A 22,046-nucleotide genomic window follows, 5' to 3' on the forward strand; every position below is an offset into this window, starting at 1 on the left:
AGATATAAATTGAAAATGGTTCATTTTACACATTTGCAACCCCCCCCCCTGTGTCTACATATCACATAGATACTTTTTGGGTCAATTTGACCCGGCAGTCAAGTTGAAAGGGAAAAACATACACACCACACCACACACACACCTGCACACACACAAGCCCACTTTCTCACTATTCTCTTTACTTCACAAGGAAACTGCGAGAAAGCAGGCGTTCATACAGCTTTGATGGGAACCTTTTCTATTCCCGTGGGCAAACTCAACCCACACTGAGTGGACACTCAGCAGAAGTGGAGAGGGAAACATAAATACTCTGCATGACTCATTTGTGTTGATTTTAAACAATGGGTCAATTTGACCCAGAACAGGATATGTGTCTCACGTTCAATTATAAAGATCACACCTTGAAGAAAGAAATTCCAAATGTAATATAATTTTTTTTTTTACAAAAGATCAATTTCCAGGATAATTATTGTTTTTTTGTGCGTAGGTTTTTTTTAGTGGACATAAAAAATGTAAATTAGCTTTTTTATGTCCAAATAAGTAAACTGCTGTCATTGATCCTTTATTTGTGAGAAATAAAAAATAAAAAAAACATCATTGCACAAATATTGATCGAAATGGTTAGTATTGGAATTAATAATCAGACACAAATATATTTTTGGAGGATTTTTGGGGGGGTTTCTGACACTATTGCATGATTAAACACTCCACAGGTCAAATTGACCCAGGAAATTTATTGCTGTACCTCAGAAACAAACATAACAGGAGGGTTATATTCTAAACCACACTGTGTTTCTTGTCATCCTCCTATGCCCATTTGCGTTACTATACAATTGGCTAAACAGCCCATTCGTGCTTACTAGCTTTGTCAGACAACAGAAATGAACAGGGTGGAAATTAAAGGTCAGCATGACACAAGCTTGTAGAAAAACATGCTCTTCTTCTGTTAGCATCACTTGTGAGAACATTAACTGATCACATATCTTATTTTAAAACGTCAAAACATGTTTGGTGGTGCGTGTTTTTTTTTTTCTGCTTTAACAATTAAAGCATGACCAACTTCTTTTCATGAAAATGCAATCAAAAAAAAATCTAAACACAAGCTGCACTTTTTATGGATCACAGTGAAGCCATCTCCTAATCGCTGTATGTGTTTCATGACATGTTTTTGTTCTGTCTGTGTTATCTTTGTGCAGATGGGCTTGCTGCATTTCGAACATTCCTCAAGTCTGAATTCAGCGATGAAAACATCGAATTTTGGATGGCCTGTGAGGAGTACAAAAAAATCAAGAGCTCAACCAAACTTGTGTCAAAAGCAAACAAGATATTCAAGGAATTCATTGAGGTTCAGTCACCAAGAGAGGTGTGTTATCTCTGTATTTTGATGTTCACAGATAGAACATTAAAACTTTATTAGAACTGTCTTCCTTTGGCCAAGACAAAGTTATAGCTCCATTTCAGAAATGTCAACCTAAGAACTTGAGCACTGCGTTTTACTTTGATGGGAAAAAAAAAAGTGTGCCGTCTTTAATCCTAATGGTTGTTATATCAGGAGCATTACATAAGTTTTTAATGCACAATCAATAAGTACAGCTTTGCAGTTTAATTTACTAAGGCATTCTCTTTACAAATTTGGCAACATTTAAATATAAATATACTACTTTTCTAGTAGTTTGCATAATATTGCATAGAAGCATTAAAAAATGCTGATGTGCAAGGTTTATTACCATGAAAAGCTGAGAAAGATAAAATTGGCTTGCATTGATGTTAGTATTTAGGCTTTTCAAATTTTAATAGGAAACGTTGAACAAATATTTTTAAAGCTAATGACCTGGTAGTTTGTTGAACTTATTGAAATATTAAATTAAAAGTGGATGGAAAGTTGAAGTGCAGTTTCTGAAGAGTTGAACCATGGCTTTGTTTTGTTTTGGTCCATGGTCACATAGTGGTGCCACACCTAACTCTCAAGCTAGTTTCCGTGTGCGTGCGTGTGTGTGTGGGGGTGTGGGTGTGTGTGTGTGTGTGTGTGTGTGTAGGGGTGTGGGTGTGTGTGTGTGTGTGTGTAGGGGTGTGTGTGTGCGCGTGTGAGGCTTAATTGTGTTTTTTCACTGACAGAAAAAAAAGGTGGTATGCAAACAAACTTAGTTGTTTCTGTTCACACATAAAAAGTTGACAACTCTTCTGTTTCTTTTATTGCTGACAGCATTGTGAATCCTTTTTCTTTTTTTTTTTTAATTCGCAATGCTACTTCTCTAAAATTCAGATGTAAATGATCCGTTTTTCTCATACTGTCTTGACAGGTAAACATTGACTACCGGACAAGAGAGAAGACCAAACAGAGCCTGTCAGATCCCACTCCAGCCAGTCTCAATGAAGTCCAGGGTAAAATCTACAGCCTCATGGAGAAAGACTCTTACCCACGATTCCTCAGGTCCAAAATGTACCAGGATATTGTCAACAGGGCACATGCGCAAGGTCAGCGGAGGTCTGTTTGACCAATACTGCAGAACACAGTGGACCAAAAACTGAACCTATATGGTATATCATTCTTTGTCCCTTTGACACCATATCAATACTGTGAATAAGCAAGAATGAAATGACCTGCTTGACTGTTTTCTGTCACCTGTTCCAAGCATGCAATCCCCATAGAAAAATCATATCTTTTTGAATTGCATTATATAGTGAGGAGACTCCTGAGGGACATGTCGGGAAAACTCATTTCCTAAAATAAATCTGCATCATTCAACAAACGTATTTATTGCTGTATAGGTCATTTAAAAAATTGTCACGGTGACATAAAATAGACAAATGATGTTTTATTGAAACTGAATAGAGATAAATAAATTGATGTCATCTGTTGGGATGTGTCCAAGGAGAAATAGCACTTACCTTTTTGTCACTTCTTGTCAAGGTGTTACTGTGTCTCAATTTGGATGTTTTTCTTTGTGCAATACTAGTGCAATGCTGCATGGTGCCAAGTGTGCTAACTGCATGCATGCAGTGTCACATTGAAAATAATTGTTTTCTCTCCAATAAAACTGGGGATGATGAACAGTTACACACTTAAAACCTGGCTAAATTTGTTGTGCCATCTAGTAAGCCTCTGATTCCAAATATCAATCTTATCAAAATGTCTCATTGAAAGGTTTTGATAATAGCTTTAAACTTGTCTGCCATTATTAGCTGAAGGTGCACTAGTGCTTGCAACTACTAGTGCAGCTGCTGCACTAGCATTCACACATTCATGACACATGAAAACAATGAAAAAAATGTGAGTTTTTTTTATGTTGAACCTTTTGGATAAATACAATTTTTCATTTGTTTCAACAGAAGACAAAAAAAATTACTTTAAACTGTATTTTTGTTTCGTGGATTTTGTCTTCCTCCTTTCATTTACATGCTACTGCTGTGGAGTCTAGAGGTGCTGTCAAAGTGAAAAACAGCTGATCACAGCTGTAGTAACCTGATGTGTCAGGTTACTACAGAGAGTGGAGCATCTTTAAAACTGGTTAAGATCTTTTGAGTAAAACCAATCACTGTAAAATATGACCACCCTTACCAATTAGTTAAAAGATAGTGCCCAGGGGTTTCACTGCAGTATCCCTAATAAAGCAATGCATGTGCATTAAACATGGTGAGTGGTTTTTCTTCCTCTTTTAATTTTATTTGATATGAATGAATTTTTTGTTTTCTTTCACAGTTCACTGGTTTGCTGGTGGTTGGAAAAAAGTGTATTTACATAATTATTGTTGTGGTTGGAGGTTTACATAAACTCAATACATCAATGAAACTGATATTGTTTTTCTATTTTTTTGTATTTAAACCATGCATTATTCAAATCACCCAATTATTCAAATCAGTGTTTTTCTTTTACAAATTTTGCAATTCAGTTTACAGTCATGCCGTCTCAAGGTACTTTCCAGTTATAGTAAACCCACTTTCTTTGTGAGCTAGAAAGTCTTGTATGCAAATTTTGGTAGTTTCTGTAGTCAAAATGAACAAAATGACCACCTATTATCTGTGGTTATGCCAAACTATTTACTTATGAATTCATATTAGATAGTCCTGTATTTTAAACTGGAACAATTGTATAATAGTGAGAACATTGAGCAGATTTTTTATGTGGTTTCAGTTCCCGAAACCACACATAAAAAATTATTTCAAAAGTGTCAAGGTTACCCCGCCGGGCCACGCACAGAGTAAAAAGCTGGTGGTGTCCAAATTACCCATTCTTAAGACAACAGGAGGGTTAAAGGTCTGAAGAAAGTTGTCATGTCTGAGCACAAAATGATGAGTTAGCCAATTTATCTTGAGTTACTTCAGTCAGTAGAGAAATGGTTAACTACTGAGAGAAAACAGTAAAAATGTTTTTTTAAGTGTTGCATTTGTTGTGGGTGACTTACTAGCTGTACTCGGAAATCAGAATCCTTGTCTCTTGTATTTTCACCTCTTTTTAATATGGATGTTATTTAGTAACAGCATGATTATATGCTTTAGTTTTTATGTATTTTTTTTTATTGCATATATCTGCTGTCACATGGATAGACATTAAATGACAATGTAAAAATAAATCCAGAGTAGTGTTGTCAATACCTGATGAGACTTTGCTCCATTACGTGCACTGTGCTATAAAAACTACAGTATATTCTTACCCCTTAAATAACAAGTTTAAAACTGCTTTCTTTACAGTATTTGTACCAATACCCCAACATGTTTAAAGATGTATGTTTCTGCGCTTCACATGAATGTAACCTCCCCGTATATTTTATGAATAAAAATCATAAGAGTGTACATAAATCAGAGTGGGTTTTTTTTTTGTCCTTATAAAGCCAGTGAGGTATTACTGTTATGAAACTGGAACACCGACCTAATTTTCTAGGACATGTTATGTCTTCAGTAAAAGAGGACACACACATTTAAAAGAGACGTTTTTGTTTTATTTTATTTTTAATTTTATTTTTAATTTAATTTTTTTTTGATGTATGTTTACTGGTTAAAAAAAATACATAAAAAGTACATGGAAGTAGATTGCAAAGAACAATTTTCCACATCCTAACATGACCTTTTGTTATATTCACTGTTTTAGAAACAGTGACTCATACTGAAGGAAGTAGTGACTGGATTTCTATTTTAAGCCACCGTTGCCTGATGCTGGGCATCATAAAACTTGAATGTATTATTTCTTTCACTATTTTTACTTTCCATCATTAAAAAAAGAAGCCACATCTCATTACATATATAGATATAAATATATCAGGCACTGATGGGATGAAGTTGCCCACATACCAGAACATTTCTATTATTTTTGCTCTTTTAATGTGTTTGTCATTCTGGAAACAAAGAGCAGGGTGAATGTGGGACGTTCCCCAAGTAGACACAACACAGACCTATCTGGGCCAGGAGACGACAAACACAGCTGACACAGATTTGTCTATGAGTTCAGTTTACAATAGACCAGAGCCATAAAAGCTCAAATGACCTCAAAGCCATTTTACACCAGTGTGAATAAACACTGTTTTTATAAGTCTCACCTGATTTAAATTTCTCCACAGCTTCATCATTTAGCCATCTGCTAAGTTTCTACAAGGATTTTTGATCACCTATATGTTCTATCAAACAGGACCCTGCAACCTTTGTAACCTAAAGAACTTTCATCTCATACTCGTGCGTTACTTTTTGTCGGCCTGTCACACACACACAAAATAATTACACTAGAAAGCATAAAATATTTTTGAAACAATGTAATTTGAGGCAAAATTCAATGGCTATGAATTGTAAGGTGCTGTATTTCTTGTTCATCTTTCCTGGATGTCACCATCTCCCTTCTGTTGCTTTACAATTATTGCTGCTACTTTGTTATTTTTCTGTTTTTTCCCTGTGTCTCAATCAATTGCAAACACAATGCCTATTGTGCAGCTCTGCAATGACTATGGATCATAGAGACGAAGAGGGAACACTTGATTGCGCCTACTGTTCTGTCCTGAGCCAAACAACAGAAGCAAGAAGTGGAGAAAATACAAGAAAATATTGAATTGTCTGATTTGTAACCAGTTGAATCAAATAACTCATTTACACCATCAGCAGTTGTTTCTTTTCATAAGTTCTTCACAATATAATTGCTGAGCTCAGTTGTGTGCTGTGATAAACCTCCAGAAATACGTACTCAAGAACACCGTTCATTCTGGGAAGTTACTCTGGTTACATTTTAGTATTTGGTTGAAGGTTTTAATATTACTCTAATTTATGGGCACACTAGTTTTACTATTTTCAAAAAAAAAAACTGAGTATTTTCACAGCTCAATACACTGTTGTTTTGTATTTTAGTAAACTTTCTACCCTCCACATTTTTTTACAACCCTAACCTATTTATCACTTTGAAAGTTCACATTTTCTTGCAAGTTGTTCTTTCAGTGCAAAACAAAATCTTCTTCTTCCTTTTTTTTTTCCAGAAAATGTTTTTGAACAAATTGATTTGCTTTTGTGCTATTGTGAAGGCTTGTCAAATGTGAGAATGGGTTATGCAACTATTTACTTCATGCTTACTTCTGCATGCCTGATATATCAAAATTCATCTTACCAAAAAAAACAACCTGCAACCCAAGTCAGTCTTTCAACTAATCACCAAGAAATCTTCTTTTTTGAATATTCTAAAGGGGATTTATTTTTGTTTTTGCTCAGAAGTGGTTTTGGCCTCTGAACTTTGCTATAAAAAAATTTTTTTTTCAATCTGACCTTCTTATTTTTGTGTAATGACTGACATTAACTGAAGACAAGTAAATGTTTATCTTTTGTTTAACATAATCTTTCATAAGGTTCATGGAAGACACAATTTCTGTTCCATCGCACAACAATATATAAATTATCTTATTTGCAATCACACACTGTGGAAACTGAATACCTGCTTCTGTCTTATGTCAATATTTTTTTATCAAAATCTCTAAATCAGTTGTTACATTAATAACATATACATGCTATTTACTGACATCAGGGAACTGATGTCAGTTGTGTTGTTTAGTGGAAAATTTCCACGTTTTGGGTATGAGTAATTTCTCTGGAACATGCCCTGCTGGTAAAAGGACAACTTATATGTTTTTGTCACTAGTGTAATATGTGAAAGTGCTTTTGTCCAGAAAATCAGCATGGTTATATTTTATTCATGACTCTAATCTGCTTCAGCACGGCCTGATTGCTCTTCAACTCACTCCCACCCATTTCAAACCATAAATGCAGCCTTGCACAAATGCACACCAAAAAGGCATTTTAAAAGGTCTTGTGTTGTTGCTCCACAAAGTTTCATTATCAACTCAGTAACGACTTTGATTTGGGTAAAAGAAAGAACACATGTGACTTAGAGACTTGCATAACACAAATAAAGTCTAGTAAAATAACTTGCTGTTCTGGAAAATACTTCTAAAGAGAAGCATTTGTACCAACTCCAGCTAATGCTGAAATTAGCCCCATTCTAATTTCAGCATTAGCATAGGGCACATGTAGTGCCATGGGTACGTTCTGTGAGGTTGTCGCTCCTGTTGGACCTGAAATTTTACTGCTGTACTTTTGCAAAATGTTCCAGGTAGTTCCAAATGCAGGAGACTGGCCACATGTGCTATGTAAAACTATTTAGAGGTCATAATATGCAGCCAGGAGACCAGTACACATAAGAGGAAGCTATTGTCAGAGGGAAGGATCTGTGTACATGATCAACGTCTAGTCAAAACACAATGTGAGCTACAAATGCTTGTTTAGGTTTTACCAGTTTTGATCTGCAACTGTTGGTATTATATGGGTTTCTATTTAGATCATTTCTTGTTTATTTACTTAGATCTTGCCACTTTAGTTTATCTCTTTGTGATGGTTCATTATTTTGATAATTTGCGGAGTAGACTTGTTTCCATAGATTGGTGTTTTTTTTTGGTTTATGTTAGTCCATGGCACTGAATCACGCATTAGATATAGTTTCTCTTAGCCGGACTGTATACTGTAAATTCAAATTAAAGTTTGGTGCACTCTGCATTTATTAGCAATTAAACATTATGAAGTGGGTTTAGGAAGATGAGTTAAGAAGTGTGAGGAATAATGTAACATTATTTTGTAGCAATGTTAAACGGCTCAATTTCTTGAGAAATTGGATATGAAGCAAGTTGAGTTTAGCTTTGTTTGACATTTGTTTCCAGAGCTTTTAAAGATTCAGATTGTCATTTGTTTCTCTCCTACTTCCCGATGAACAGCTTGTCTTCTGTCAGTTGGATAAAAACCAATTCAACAGTTGCTTTAGCGTGATTTTGTCAGCAGTAAGAGGACAGTCTTTGTGCAGAAAGCTAAAAAAAATGCAAATTACATTTGTGCAATGATACAGTCTATCACTTGAAATCTTGAGAGGCACTTGAGAGCTAGACAGAACTTAACAACACTTCTGTGGAAGCTAAACAGATGGGAGACAGTGTTTTAGTGCAGAAACAGTTATAGTTTTGGACTGTTAAAGTTGACATTGTGAGAGAAATGAATGAATGAGTGCTAACAAATTTTGCATTTGTTAACATCTGTTAAACAAATGCAAAATTCTAATAATTTGAAAAATCATGTATTTTTGATGTCAGTATGTGAAGGTTGTGCAGCTTAAACCTTTTTGAGATTTGCATACCCATTCCAGAGTTTATTTATTAATCTGATTTGAACTCAAACAATGCTTTGAATAAGCCTCTGAAACTTAAAGTTCCAGATAAAAAATAACTAAAGTGTGATTTTTTTTTTCTGTTGGACACACTGAATGCACAATAAATAACTAAGAACACAAAGAAGACAACAGCTCTTGGAGTAAATGAAATGAATCAATGAAATGAATCAGCCACAAATGGGAATCATTTTAATCCCTGAACCTTGTGTGTCTTTTAGGCTCAGGTCTGCATGGTCTGCATAGCCTTCAGGGAATATCTGTGGATGATAATTTTGCTGAAAGACAACACACTCCAGTGGATATTATTTAACAATCTATGTGAGCATCTGGCTCGGGCCAGCAGCAGGCTGTTCTTCGTTGCCCCAGAGGATTATCAGACAGATGAGCAACCTGAGGTTCACTCATGCACATTGTCGGACAAAGTCCCACAGAGACCAAACATGACCACTTCACAAATGTTTGAATGCCCTTGCACAAATCCTAGCTCTTTGATTGGTGGAGTTCTACTTGGACAGATTGCAGCTATTAGGATGCACACACATTGGCTAACGCAAACAAAACGTGATCTGGTTTTGTGTTACTTCATAATTATCAAAGAAGTTACAGAAGATCCGGACATTTATTGTTTGTTTGCTTGTTCGTTTTTAAATTTTAGTACGTCCATGGATAAGAAAAAAGTATTAAATATTGAAATATTAATATCTAAAGTGAAGAAAACTAAATAAAAATCCCAACTGGTTGGTGGAATAGACAAAAGCAGTCTTTATTTTTATTTTTTGTAGTTAGCAATGTCATCCAAACTAGTGGACCGGTATAATATTGAGCCAATATCAGCATCAAATACTCTTTAAAGTAAGCCAATAGTCCAAACCGATACCACTGTTCTGCTGGACTTTCCTCCTGGGCTGCACTGCAGTGCAACTCAAAGGATTAGACACATTTCAAAGAAGTGATTGCTCGAAGTCAAAATACTAGTAAGTTTTTGTACGCATTAAAACACACTAACGCATCGTTAATACTACAACCTCCCATTAGAAAGTAGGGTGGTAACTATTTATGCAGCTGAAGACATACGACTTGCAAAACTTTGTGGGCCTTCAAATTATGGTAGCAGTTGGTGGTTGCTGTCTCCTTTTTACCACAGACATATTTTCATTTAACTTTAATAATTTATCTGTGCTTTGGTCAGAATTGTGGTTATATCAGCACTTAATCAATAAAGTGGTATGACACTTGTTTATCTCCTTACTCTGCATTACTGCTACATGTTATTAACATCCGGTAGATAATGCTGATATGTGCTGATTAGTAGCTTCCTGATTCCCCAGCCTGGCTGCTTGGTAAAGCAGTTGGTGGTTAGTTGGTCTAGATTCTGTTATGTATATTACAAAAAATATATATACTTGACTCGCTTTGAGTCAACCAGTAATGGTCTAATAATCTGAACAGTGCCTATTAGACACAGTAGCTCCAGCTATAAATAGCCCATGTAACTTTAGCTTTGCAAAGCTATGTAATGTAGCTGGTTCCCTGCCCTCTTTACTTTGTGCTCATCAATGTCTGTGATCCATGGAACATTTTTACTGCATCTTTGCATAATAAAGCTGCACATCAACATTATGTTACACTTTATGTTTATGTTTCTTTATGTTTACACTTTACCGTCAGTCATGTCAAGGTCCTAAATATAGACAAACTGCTATTTTATTGTGACTGTGACTTTTTATTTTATTGTGGAATAACCTGTCTCACTTTAAATTTATAAGAATCTTCAGCACTGTGAAATGTTCATTGCCTTCCCATTGTTATGTACCATTTTCCCAAAGGTTTTATAACAATGCAGAGACTAAAACACTAAAATGACAGCATCATTGAGATTATTCATTCTAAAATTGTAATAAACATGTTGAATATTCAGTTGTTAAAAAGGAACAATTAGTTCATAATTTATACATAAAAGTAAACTGAATGACTTGAATAGCTATTCGTTTCTAAGAAAAGTTAAAGGCTGTTGCTGAGAATCACTGCGCAGTATCTACAAAGTCAATAAATATGTTCCAAGCATCAAACCCAAAATAACCTTATTACCTTGTTTTTTTTGTTTTTTTATTCTATTTAAAAATGTCAGGCTTATTCATTGCCAAGAACTTCCCAGTCATTCATATTCTCTTAATTTACGAGCTTTCAGCTCTCCCCTTCCGCTCTGGACTGAGTCACTCCTCTGGAGGACCTTTAAAAACAAAACAAGCACACACACGTGACGCATGCACACCCACACACAACAACAACAACAATAACAACATGAAAATGTAATGCCAGGAAAAGTTTTTAGGAACTTCCTGTGGCACTGATATCAGGCCAGGATGTTATTTTTTGTTGTTGGTTTTATCTCACCTTCTGGTGTTTAACAGATACCAGCCCTGTGACACATAGTAGTCAACAGCACACATAGGGAATAAAATAGCTGCCAGACATGTTTCCATCATGAACTGACTAATTGAACGTTTCTTGGCACACTGATCACTATAAAAATAAAAACTAAGATCAAAGTTCTTGGATTTAACCAGCTATTTTTTAGTGCAAGATCAGTTAGTTTGAGTTTTTTGTGCATTGTGCTATAGTTACCAATAAGTCTGGAGAGTTATGTATGTGAAGCATTTACATCTGTGCAAGTGGTTTGGTGACATATTTTCCACTACTTTTTTTTTTTTTTCCCAGCTTGTGTTGCACAAACTGTATGTTCATAGTCAGAGAGAACTTGCATGGTAATATAAAACAAGCAAACATCTCTCTTTACCTCCATCCTTACAGCATTCATAAAGAAAGGGAATAGCTGAGACACTGAGTTTCAGTGAGACTCTCCATCTGCAATGTGGCAGACGAGAGGGGCCAGCAGAGGGAAGTGAAGGAGTTGAGAAGGTCACTGGACTTTCCCTACCTTCTGTCCGGGATTCATTTCTGAGCCACCAGAAGAACAGTTTGCTGAAAATTGCAGATTTACACCCACACAAGGGAAGAAAAGCAATCAGACTGTTAGACAGCATTTTGCTGCAAGCTGTTAAAATACTGAAATGCACTTGTAATTTTAAATTCTTTTTATGTTTAATCAATTTTCTGTTATTATCTTTTCTTTCCTTTATTTAACCAGGTAAAAGCCCATTGAAATCTACACCGCATTGCCAAGAGGGATCTTTTTAAACAGTAATCTAATCAATAGATTACTGCTGAGTAATCTATTGAAGATCCCAGACAAAAGCTGTTTGCTAGCAGTCAGTGTTAGTTATGGAATACATTCTAGAAAAAAAAAATATAGAAAGCAATAAAAAACGTTAATAAAAAGCAAAAATGCACAAATATAAATAAAGAACAATAACCAAGACTGAGGATGTGTTGCAACTTTGTCTCGATTAAATGGTAAGTAATAAAGAAAAGTTTGTAAAAAGGTTTTTCACATTGCCTTTCTAATGTGAAATGGGATGATTTTTCATGTGCAGTTAAAGAAAAATCACAATCTATCTTCTGTTCCTTAATGGATCCAGGAGCATCTGCTCACCTGACCTCAGAGGCTTCACAGGAGAGTGCAAAGTCAGAAGATCTGTGCCATAAGAAGTCGCTAACCCATTAAATACCTTAAAAACAAACAACAGGATGTTATTTCTAAAATAAAACAAAGAACCAGTGGAAAAAGAAAAAATCAAAATCAAGTCCAACAAGTTGTGGTCTCACTTATGGGCATCTGTCACGGGTAGAGCAGATGTGAGAGTCGAGACTGGCTAATACCATTGCATAAACAGACAAACATGATCAGATGGTCTGTGTTAAGGCAGATGTGTGATTTTCCTAATATTCAGCATTGTCTTGCGATATCAACATTCTAAATCTGTTTAATCTGTAGTGTTTATTTTGCACACAAAAAGCCCTGACTGCAAACAAGAAACTGGTGAAATAATTTGACAGTTTCATGAACTAAAATCAGACGGTACTGAAGGACGGTGAATCCTATTCAACCAGTTCTTAGGGTTTGCTGCAACATGGCAAGAGTCACAACCACAATGGCTACGTGAATAATCCTCACTTCATATTTAATGAAATATTCTGTGTAAAAACATTTTTAAGAGCTTAACCATCTGTTCAGCCGCATGTCACATGATTGCATACAGTAAATGGGAGCATTTATTAAACATGCAAATGTTTTTCAAAGTGAACATAATATGGCTGTCCACATTGCAAATACAAAGGAAGAGAATTCAGACTCAAACTCTTCTTTTAATCCTTTTTATGTAGAAAATAAATTTTTGCATTGACCTTTGCCGTTTTTTAAAAAAGTCCTTGGGTCAGACTTGTTGATCATGAAAAATATTCCTGTTCAGAATTAGGGAAAGTAAAGGAGTGTGCTGCACAGGGAAATGCAGCACGCTGCTTCTCTTTTTGTCCTTAACTGCTCTGATTCCATCATGGGGGTGGGAATAGGTGAAACAGAGCAACTATTAAATCTGTGTTTTACTCTTTATAAGCAACAGCAGCTGGGAGGACATCGTATCATCACCCACCTGATGAGAGGATGATTCAAATCCCATCCTCTCTTTTGCGTAGCAGAACCCACATGAACTTGAAAGTAGCATGCTGGGTTGTAGATGAGCCTTTTTATTCTGACAAAGATGAGCCCGAATCTTAAGATGCTCCAGCATATGAGGTAACACAAGGTGAACATGCTGGCACATACTGTGGGCAGTGAGTAAAGAAAGGCTTTGACTTTTCATTGTCCTTGATTGGCTCCAGCTACAATTGTGTTCCAAAGATGATGAAATAAGCGTAGCGGGAGATCTGACCTTTAGCCAGAAACGCGTTATTCCACGTAAAGGTCACTCTATATTCATTGAATTTTTCATCTTCTAAACATTCCTATTTTTTATGTCTTTTGTAACCTGAAGGATGAAAATAAATTGATTTATTAATTTTTCTTTTTGAAGTTTTTTGGTTCTTAGTTTTGTATTATGTACCAAATGTGCACAGAGTTTTCTAATTTAGCATTTATGTTCTGTTCAATTTGCTACTCGTTTTTAAATCCTTAACATGGCTAGTTAAAATGTGTAGAATAACCATAAAATTAATAACCAAGGTTTCTTTCTGAAAGAATATTTAAAAGGGAACAATGACAAACAACAATCACACGTTAAAATCCAATTTCATAAATTTCGCCCAGACACTACAACCTGCCCTCGGTTGGATTATTAAGTCAAGAAATAAACATCTAAAGGAGCAAAAATTATTTGCTATTTGGTAACAGCAGTTAAATGAAAAAGGCACTAATGGAAGTCAGAAGGCATCACACAGCTCTATCTAAGTACAGTGATCATTTTTTGACAGAAGTGCCCTTTGTTAAGCAATATTATGTATATTTGTTGTTTTTTTTTTACACCTTTATTGCAGTTTCCGGCTATGTCATTGGTTCTGGTGGGAGAGGCCTGACATCACACTGTCGTCTGTGGTTGAGTGGGTGGCAAGGTTCCCCCCGTCGCCTCAGGCAATCTCTGCCTCTCAGATGGCAACAAATGGTACAATTACATCCCCCACATCAGCACAATGACTACACAAAGGGCAGGTAAAGCCCAGGCAGAGATATTTCTTCCCATCTGCACTGCATTATGCTGACTCAATAAAATCAGTTGTGCTTGTCCTTTGCAAATGAGGCTGGCATTCACTTTGATACAAAATGTCATTGATGTATTCTTTTCCTTGATTTTGACAAAGATTGTAATATATATATATATACTTTTTTTATTATGACCATTTCTCATTTTCTGCAAATAAATACTAAACTTTTGCTTGGAATTTTGAAGACATGTTGTCAGTAGATCATAGAACAAAAGGACAATGTTCGTTTTACTCAAACATACCTACAAAAAGTAAAATCAGAGAAACTGTTCATATTAAGGGATCTCTTTATTTTTACCAGAACTGTATATCCATATATATCCATCCATTCATTTTCTACGCATTTATACTTGTGGGGTCGCGAGGGATGATGGTGGCTATCTCCAGTGGTCAACCCTCGACACTCCCACACCTAAGGAGAATTTAGAGAGACCAGTTAACCTAACAGTCCTTTTTTGGTAAGAACACTTGCATGCACAGGGAGAACATGCAAACTCAATAATGGAAAAATCCTTGTGATATCCCCTACCAGCAGGGAACACTTAATTATTGAAGTAGAAGTGACCATTTAGCAAAGAATGTAATGTTTTTACATTGACACTCCACCTCCATGTGAACAGAAGAGTCATGGGTAAGTCAATCCATCCATTTTCTAGACCTTCTTTGTCTTGTCAGTAATTAGGTTGTTTGTGTGACCTCAGCTTGACCTTGCTTAATTATAAAACATCGTACTGTCAATCCAATGCCCTGAACTGCAGATGTTTTCCTGCCTCCAAACACCTGATTCAAGAGATCAAATTTCCTTGAGCAGGTCTTCAAGTTTAACAGAAACTAGCGAATGATCTGTTTATTTAAATAAGGCAGATAGAAATAGCGGTAGATCTAAAAGATGCAGATAGATCTAAAAGATGCAGGTCAGTGGGTCCTCCAAACCCACTGACCTGCAGTTACAGTTTTACAAAATTAACAGACTGAAATATGGGGTGAATTTATGTCTCAAAGTATCCTTCTTTTTTTCTGTTTGCTAAAGTTTCCAAGCAACTATAGCCACAATCTTTAACTTTAATAGGCTTTATTTACCTTTTTATGTAATTTTGAGTGACACATTAGGTAAACTTTTCTTATAGTTTCAGATATTGATTGTATTAATGATGTTTATTGGTTTCTTTTATTCATCATTGCATATCACTACCATAATGAGGACAGTTTTTAACAGTTCATTCATGACTTCAGCACTTTTTATATAAATGATACTTTAACGATATATTCTGATACACTACAGAAAAAGGCACATAACATTTTTTTCCCATTGGCAGTCAGACCAAACGTTTCCTGATTTAAGTTCTCAGATAATTTTCATTTGCTTTTCAATAAAAAATGCAAAATATGTTTAGAGAACGTTTTATCCATCCATACATCAATACATCAAACCGTTCCTTCATCCACCCGTTGCCTACAAGTGCGTATCTTTGGATGATCTCAGGGGAATGGTGTTGACTCTTTTCTTAAAATACAGATGTTAACATACATTACCTAAGTAATCACTATAAGATCTTTTTAAATTCACATCTAGCTTCTTGCTAAATTCACTTGAATTTCCTACTCAACTGCTGTAACTGAATCAGCCTTTTCTGGGTCACTTTTCTAGCTCTGCAGACGTTTCTATGCAACTGAGATCAGGGCTTTCTGACTGCCTCTCCAAGACATTGGCTTGTCGTCTTTCAGCCACTTTGTAAATAATTTGGCAGCCGGTTAGGGGTCATTTTCCAAATGGAAGCTCTAGCTTCATGCTGATGTTGCCTTAGGGTTTTCACACAATGTTCTTTCCTCACACAGAATTTATTTGTTGAAGTAATAGAATAACTCTTCCTCCTGGAAAACATGAACTCTACTTGATGCTTTTACTTCTAGACTTTACATGTGATCTTTTTATCAGGCTTACCAGCTTCGCAAATGTAACATTTTTTATTATGGACTCACTATTTAATTGTATGCATTTTTATTAGATCACATGACATGTCTCAAAAATTAATGTCTTTATCCTGTGTTCATTTGCAAACCATGCTGTGAATTTTCATATTACTTTTACAACTTGGGCTCTTTATATTTTTTTAATTTTGTATTTATTTATTTACTGTGGATAGTGATACTCTCTTATCAGCTTCAGTCAGTGTATTCACAAGATCTGTGCTGTTCTAGGGCTGATATGCACAACTTGGACCAAAACCAGTGATGACAAATTCCAGCCGTCTTATTGCTTACATCCCAACAATAAGGTGACTGGATTTTTCAGAGAAGTTTATATTGATACAATATTTCCACGGATGGACATGACACCTTCAGTCATCTTTAAATGTTACACACTTTTACACACCAGAAGCTTATGAGGCTGTGATGTTATCATCTGGGCTTTCCCAGACTGTTTTAAAGGAATAGTAACCACAGTGTTTGTAATTTTCAGAGTTTGCCAGAGACAGCAAAATGTTAACTCAGTGTTGTCTTTCCATTGTTTCACCATTGTAGCACTGGTACCATTGTTTTATCTGCTTCTCAGAAAAAAAAGAACATTTTGGAAATTATTGGTAACCTTGGGAAATAAGAAAGGCAATTATGATGTGATAGGAGGTAAAATACATTGCATGTAAATATTTGGTGCAGGTGTACATGTAAGCATATATGTTCATGTCAAAAGTAACATGCATTTTTAATACATGCATAACAATTGCAAAATTACTACACAATGAATCTCTTAACTGAATTTGTACACAATTTATTTTGTTTAAGGTGGTTGCACGATCTTCACATTTAAACACATGTAACTCCTTGCTGATCCAAATTCTATGAGCAACAATTACAAAAGTGCAAAGATTAGATTATAACTGTGTGGGTTAGTTTGTAAGACATACAATTTAAAATCTCATTTTTATGCATTAGTACTTTACAATGTCCCTTTGCTTTTTGTTATGTTTTTGTGAATTGAAGAAGAAAATGCTGGAGTGAAACCAAAGGAAGACAGAGCAGACTTTAAAAGAGTTTCTGGTCATCAGCTTAAAAAAAAAAGGATTTGCAGACTAGCCAAACTTAGTCTTCAGTTCCTTGAAATACCATCAGCCAAAACCTTGCATAAGAGGCATAATGAAGGTTTCCTTTGTCTATAAGAGAGGCTGTGGCTCCAAGCCTTTTCCCACCCCGAATCTAGTTATCTGGAATCGGAAGCATTAATTATAAAATATAACAAAAAAGAAACTGTTTTCATCTCTGCTGATCAGTGAAGTGCTCGGTTAAGGAAAAATGCCCCCAGGTCAGGGCTCATGTGGCACCCAAAAGCAAACCTCATTAGATAAACATGATGCCACAGAAATAGTTTTGCTGCTAAATTTGAACAATATAATGCAACAGCTTTGTACCGCCAACAATGAAGTCAGTTCATCTGAGTATCTAGCTTCAGGGTTCTGTCTCATTGGGTATTTTTAGAGGTGGTTAAAAATACAAACAATCCAAACACATTTTTAGGCCTGCAGAGTGTATCCCTAATTAAATGTTATCAATCACTTCAAACTTCTAAGTTGGAGGTTGTTTGAGAATCACAAACATACGTATACCATGTCCTAGGAAGCACAACCTTTTTTGTCTGAAACTATGCCACTGCCGCTGTTCAGGTATGTATTGCCTCAGCTCCTCAAATGTCACTTTAATCTCAATAACAGGTCGAGATAAGCAACTTACTGCACACCAACCGTGAAACACTCTCTCTGTGGCTTTTTTGAGTTCACCAGTTGAACATCTTCCCCGCCTACTTTCAGTAATGTAGTTAAAGAAAGATTTCATTCATATAATTTCCTGGAATGAACACTTTCATCACATTCTAGAAAGACTGCGAGGTGTGAATGCATTTACTGCTAAAAGACTAAAAACTAAGCAGCTGTTAAGAGGACAACACAGGATGTCAAAAAGGCCACTGGGTTTTCATGTGCAAAAGGCAGCTGATGAGCTTCTGAATGTTATCCAATTTCCTTTTGTGCTGAGAATGTAAAACTTATGCATTTACTCTGGATTTCTTTCTGACTCATCTTAGGATCCATGTTTATTCTGTGAGTTTTTTCTGAGGCATTTTGACTTTCAATGTTAATAGTAGTCAGCGGTTTTTGCTTGATAGTGTGTCTGGTCATGAAAAGTTAAAAGGTATCTGAAGAGACAACATTTTATTTATGAAATTGCACATGAAATTAAAACTTTTCACATACAAAAAACTCTAACAGTTAACTGCAGTTTAGAATAGATGCTAATCACTGTCTGGCTGATCAGAAAAATACATATTTCTGGAGGGGAGTTGCACAGAAAGTTCACTTTAAATTAAGCAGTGATGATTTTTCTAACCACATACGCAGTCATATTTAATACATTGAAACATGAGAGCTGACAATCTTCTTTGTGAGATTTAAAGTATTACTTTAACATGAACAACCTTAAAGAATACATCAACATTTTATTAAGCCCAGTTTTCTGTATTAAATAGGATTTTTTTATTGATCTGCCCTATTGCAATATGTAATGTTGTACGTATTGTTTTTAGCAGCCATAATTAACGGAACCTAAGGCTTGAAAACATTACCTTGTGTTATCAATTCGTGTATTTGTGTTTCACTTAGTGCATTAAGTTACAAGAATAAATATGTTGATAATATTCTAATTTATTGAATCAATCAATCCACCAAACTTATTTGCATGGCACATTTCATAACCTGACAGTTGAAAGTGCTTTACATTATGAAAACAAAAACAGAGGTCAACAGCTGTGAAATAACTGTCAACATAAATTGTGCTGAAAGCAATGAATAAAAAGTGAATAGTGAATTGAGTTACTAACATAAATAAACCTTTCAGGCATATTTACATTTATATGCATTGATTGTTCAGCCTGCAGTTCAGCCAGTCTTTAGATGGACAAAAAAGAACAACTGAGAAGGTGATGTCATGATAAAATTAACTTATTCTGTCCATAAACATATGCACACTGTAACATTTTAAATCATCCACCCCAATGCACTTACAATTTAAATGACATGACATTACGATCAATACACTTTGTATATTTAGAGGGACTTGATTTTCCCCCCAATCTGCTCTGTTGCTTCATATTTGAGTCAACTTGACTAGTTTTTATAAAACAGGAGATCGGCATCAGCGCCCCCCTGAACCAGCAAGGACAAGCAGGTGTAAGCAATGGATGGGTGGATTAATTCTTTGAGAATTTATATAATTAAAAGAACAGATTGTTGTTGTTTTTTACTAAAAAATTACTATGTGACAAACTCAAAGGGATATGTTAAAGAATTAGGCAAGATGAAAACTTGACATAATAAACTACATAAACAACAGAGGGGGATCTGTTGATAATAATATTTTGTGGGTTTTGTTTGTAAATTAAAAAACCCCAGAAAAATAGTGAAAACAACACCGAAAAATCCCGTTGCTTTAGAAGTAGAAAAAAAAACAAAAAACAATCCATCAGCTATCAGAGGCTTTTATCATTAAACCGTAATTCCCCAGCCTCGACCTTCCATGTTCTCCCCCATACACTGACTTCTTAATATCTCCCTCTCCCTCTCTGTTTCTCTTTGCCTGTGACCCTCTCTGCTATTGGCTGACAGAGCTGATGACACATCAGAAGGTGTGGGCGGTAGGATTATAAAACCACTGCCTTGCCTCTACTCTACACAGACAAACAATTTCATTCCTGGCTGAGCTTTGCTGAAAGGGAACTTAAGCACCATTGAACCAAGAGACCCCCGACCCCCTCGCCAGCTCCCACTTGCTGCTATGTGTAAAGGACTCGTATCGCTGCCTGCCTGCTGCTTGGAAAGGTACATTCATTTTTATGAAAAGACTGATTCTGTGGATTATGTGTTAGAGAAGCAGGCTTTGCACATGTGTGTGGGCATTTGAGAAGCTCAGATGGGATTTTCATTTTAAGCTGTTTTATACTAGTGGAGCTTTCAGCTCTTGAGTTCTAATGTAGGTTTTTTCCATGAATATGAAATGGTGTCACTTAGAAAATTGTATCCAACCTTTTGCCTCTTTCTCTTTCAGAGCCAAGGAGCTGAAAGCAAGGCTGGGAATTCTTCTGCAAAAGCCCATTTGGACTTTATCCTGCTGCAAAATAGGGAAAAACAAGTAAGTTTAACACAAATATGACATTGCTGTACTTTGAAAAAATAGATCTTGATGTGTTTTACAAAATTCCAGCTTTATCTAAGCGTGTGTCTCACTATTTTCAGACCAACCCTGGAGGAATGCCTGAAGTGGAAAGAATCATTTGAAAAGCTACTGTCCAGTAGATGTAAGTTCACCTCTGAATTAATGCTTTTTATCATATTTTTGCACAACAGTGTGCTTGGTTTCCTATAAATTACTCGCATACACATGATTACGTATGCAGCCTCCACGGCTCCATCAGATGTAATTACTAATCAAATTTCCTCCATTTGCAGATGGATTGTGTGCCTTCACAGCCTTCCTGGTTTCTGAGTTTAGCGAGGAGAACATTGCATTCTACTTCGCCTGTGAAGATTACAGAAGAACCAAGTGTCCTACCAAGTTACTCACCAAAGCCCAGAAGATCTACAGTGAATTCATCAGCAGTGAAGCTCCACGAGAGGTAAGAAGAGACAGATGCAATGACAGTCTCTGAAATGTCTGAGAGAAAAACTGACAAACTGACTTTTTGTCTTCTTGTGTCTTTTGTAGGTAAATATTGACCATGAAACCCGCGACATAACCAAAGCCAACTTGCAGGACCCGTCGCCGTCTTGTTTCGACCAAGCCCAGCACAGGATCTACATGCTGATGGCCAAAGACTGCTACCCTCGCTTCCTCCACTCTCCAGTTTATAGGGACCTACTGTGCCAAGCTAAACCGAGCACAAAACCCACCAATCTGCCCCATCTGGTCAAAAAAGTGTGAAGTCGATTTTTTTTTTTTCTGATTTTACAAGGGACTTTAAATTTAAGCATCCATGAAATGTACAGCATGTGTTGCTGTATAAAGAAGATAGTGCTTTGACATGACAGCAGAAGCAAAGATTGCTGTGAGGAAAGTGTCCCCAAATGGGGCCAGTGGTGCAGATTCTGTTCTTGCAAAGACAGGATGACACTGAAAGGGGAAGAGGAAATGAGTGAAAAGTTGAGCACTTTTGTCACAAAGTCGACTGATGTGCCAACACAGATGAAGTTTAAAAGCACTGTCATTAGAAAGTTAAACTTAACTGGCTGAATGACAATCAAAGAGGACAGCGAGGAAAAAGCACTTTTGTTAGCCATTAGGCAAACTTTTTTTTCTGGTAGTGATGTGCAATGAAATGTACATTGTTTTTTTAATCTGTACGGTACTTTATACATTTGTATTTATTAGTATTTATTTGCCTTAAATGTTATTGTTGTACTTTTGCAAAACAAAGATAAAAAAAAGTCTGTTTCAATTGTGTTGTCTTTATATCTTTGTCTTTTTTTAAAAAATACAAGCAAATCATCTAAGTTATTTGGAAAATAAACTGTGAAAAATATATATCTTTGTATCTTCATTACACAAACTTGCAGTTTCAAAATGCGTCTATAGATTCTAAGTTGCGTTGCTTAGCAGGGCTATATATTTAGTCTTGACAGAGAAGCAGTACTGTTAAAACATACCACAGGTTAGGGCTGATTTAAGTAGCTCGCTT

The 22,046-nt window shown here is 35.9% G+C and overlaps 2 protein-coding genes and 1 long non-coding RNA gene across 4 annotated transcripts in view; 2 read left to right on the forward strand and 1 right to left on the reverse strand.

The window, feature by feature from the left end:
• The window catches only part of rgs8 (regulator of G protein signaling 8), a 32,443-nt gene extending 27,646 nt beyond the window's left edge, over nucleotides 1–4,797 (forward strand). For both annotated transcript variants that reach the window (XM_081606179.1, XM_008406677.3), the window contains exons 4-5: nucleotides 1,197–1,363; nucleotides 2,301–4,797. In XM_081606179.1, coding sequence (XP_081462305.1) covers nucleotides 1,197–1,363; nucleotides 2,301–2,495 — 362 coding nt within the window. In that variant the 3' untranslated portion in view covers nucleotides 2,496–4,797. The remainder of the gene's footprint in view (nucleotides 1–1,196; nucleotides 1,364–2,300) is intronic.
• The window catches only part of LOC145551422 (uncharacterized), a 116,639-nt gene that overhangs the window by 33,160 nt on the left and 61,433 nt on the right, over nucleotides 1–22,046 (reverse strand). The window lies entirely within an intron of this gene.
• On the forward strand, nucleotides 20,047–21,892 carry rgs16 (regulator of G protein signaling 16). The gene is made up of 5 exons (XM_008406678.3): nucleotides 20,047–20,193; nucleotides 20,420–20,503; nucleotides 20,608–20,669; nucleotides 20,821–20,987; nucleotides 21,077–21,892. Exons 1-5 carry the CDS (start codon nucleotides 20,150–20,152, stop codon nucleotides 21,290–21,292), a joined length of 573 nt encoding a protein of 190 aa, XP_008404900.1. The 5' UTR covers nucleotides 20,047–20,149; the 3' UTR covers nucleotides 21,293–21,892.

This window comes from Poecilia reticulata, chromosome 4 (assembly GCF_904066995.2).
Source record: "Poecilia reticulata chromosome 4, P_reticulata-male-v2, whole genome shotgun sequence".
NCBI lineage: Eukaryota > Metazoa > Chordata > Actinopteri > Cyprinodontiformes > Poeciliidae > Poecilia > Poecilia reticulata.

Coding starts and splice junctions, on each gene's coding strand:
- rgs16 (XM_008406678.3), top strand. CDS start 20,150: ATGTGTAAAGGACTCGTATCGCTGCCTGCCTGCTGCTTGGAAAG. Junction 20,194..20,419: donor CCTGCCTGCTGCTTGGAAAG/GTACATTCATTT, acceptor TTTCTCTTTCAG/AGCCAAGGAGCTGAAAGCAA. Junction 20,988..21,076: donor GCAGTGAAGCTCCACGAGAG/GTAAGAAGAGAC, acceptor TGTCTTTTGTAG/GTAAATATTGACCATGAAAC.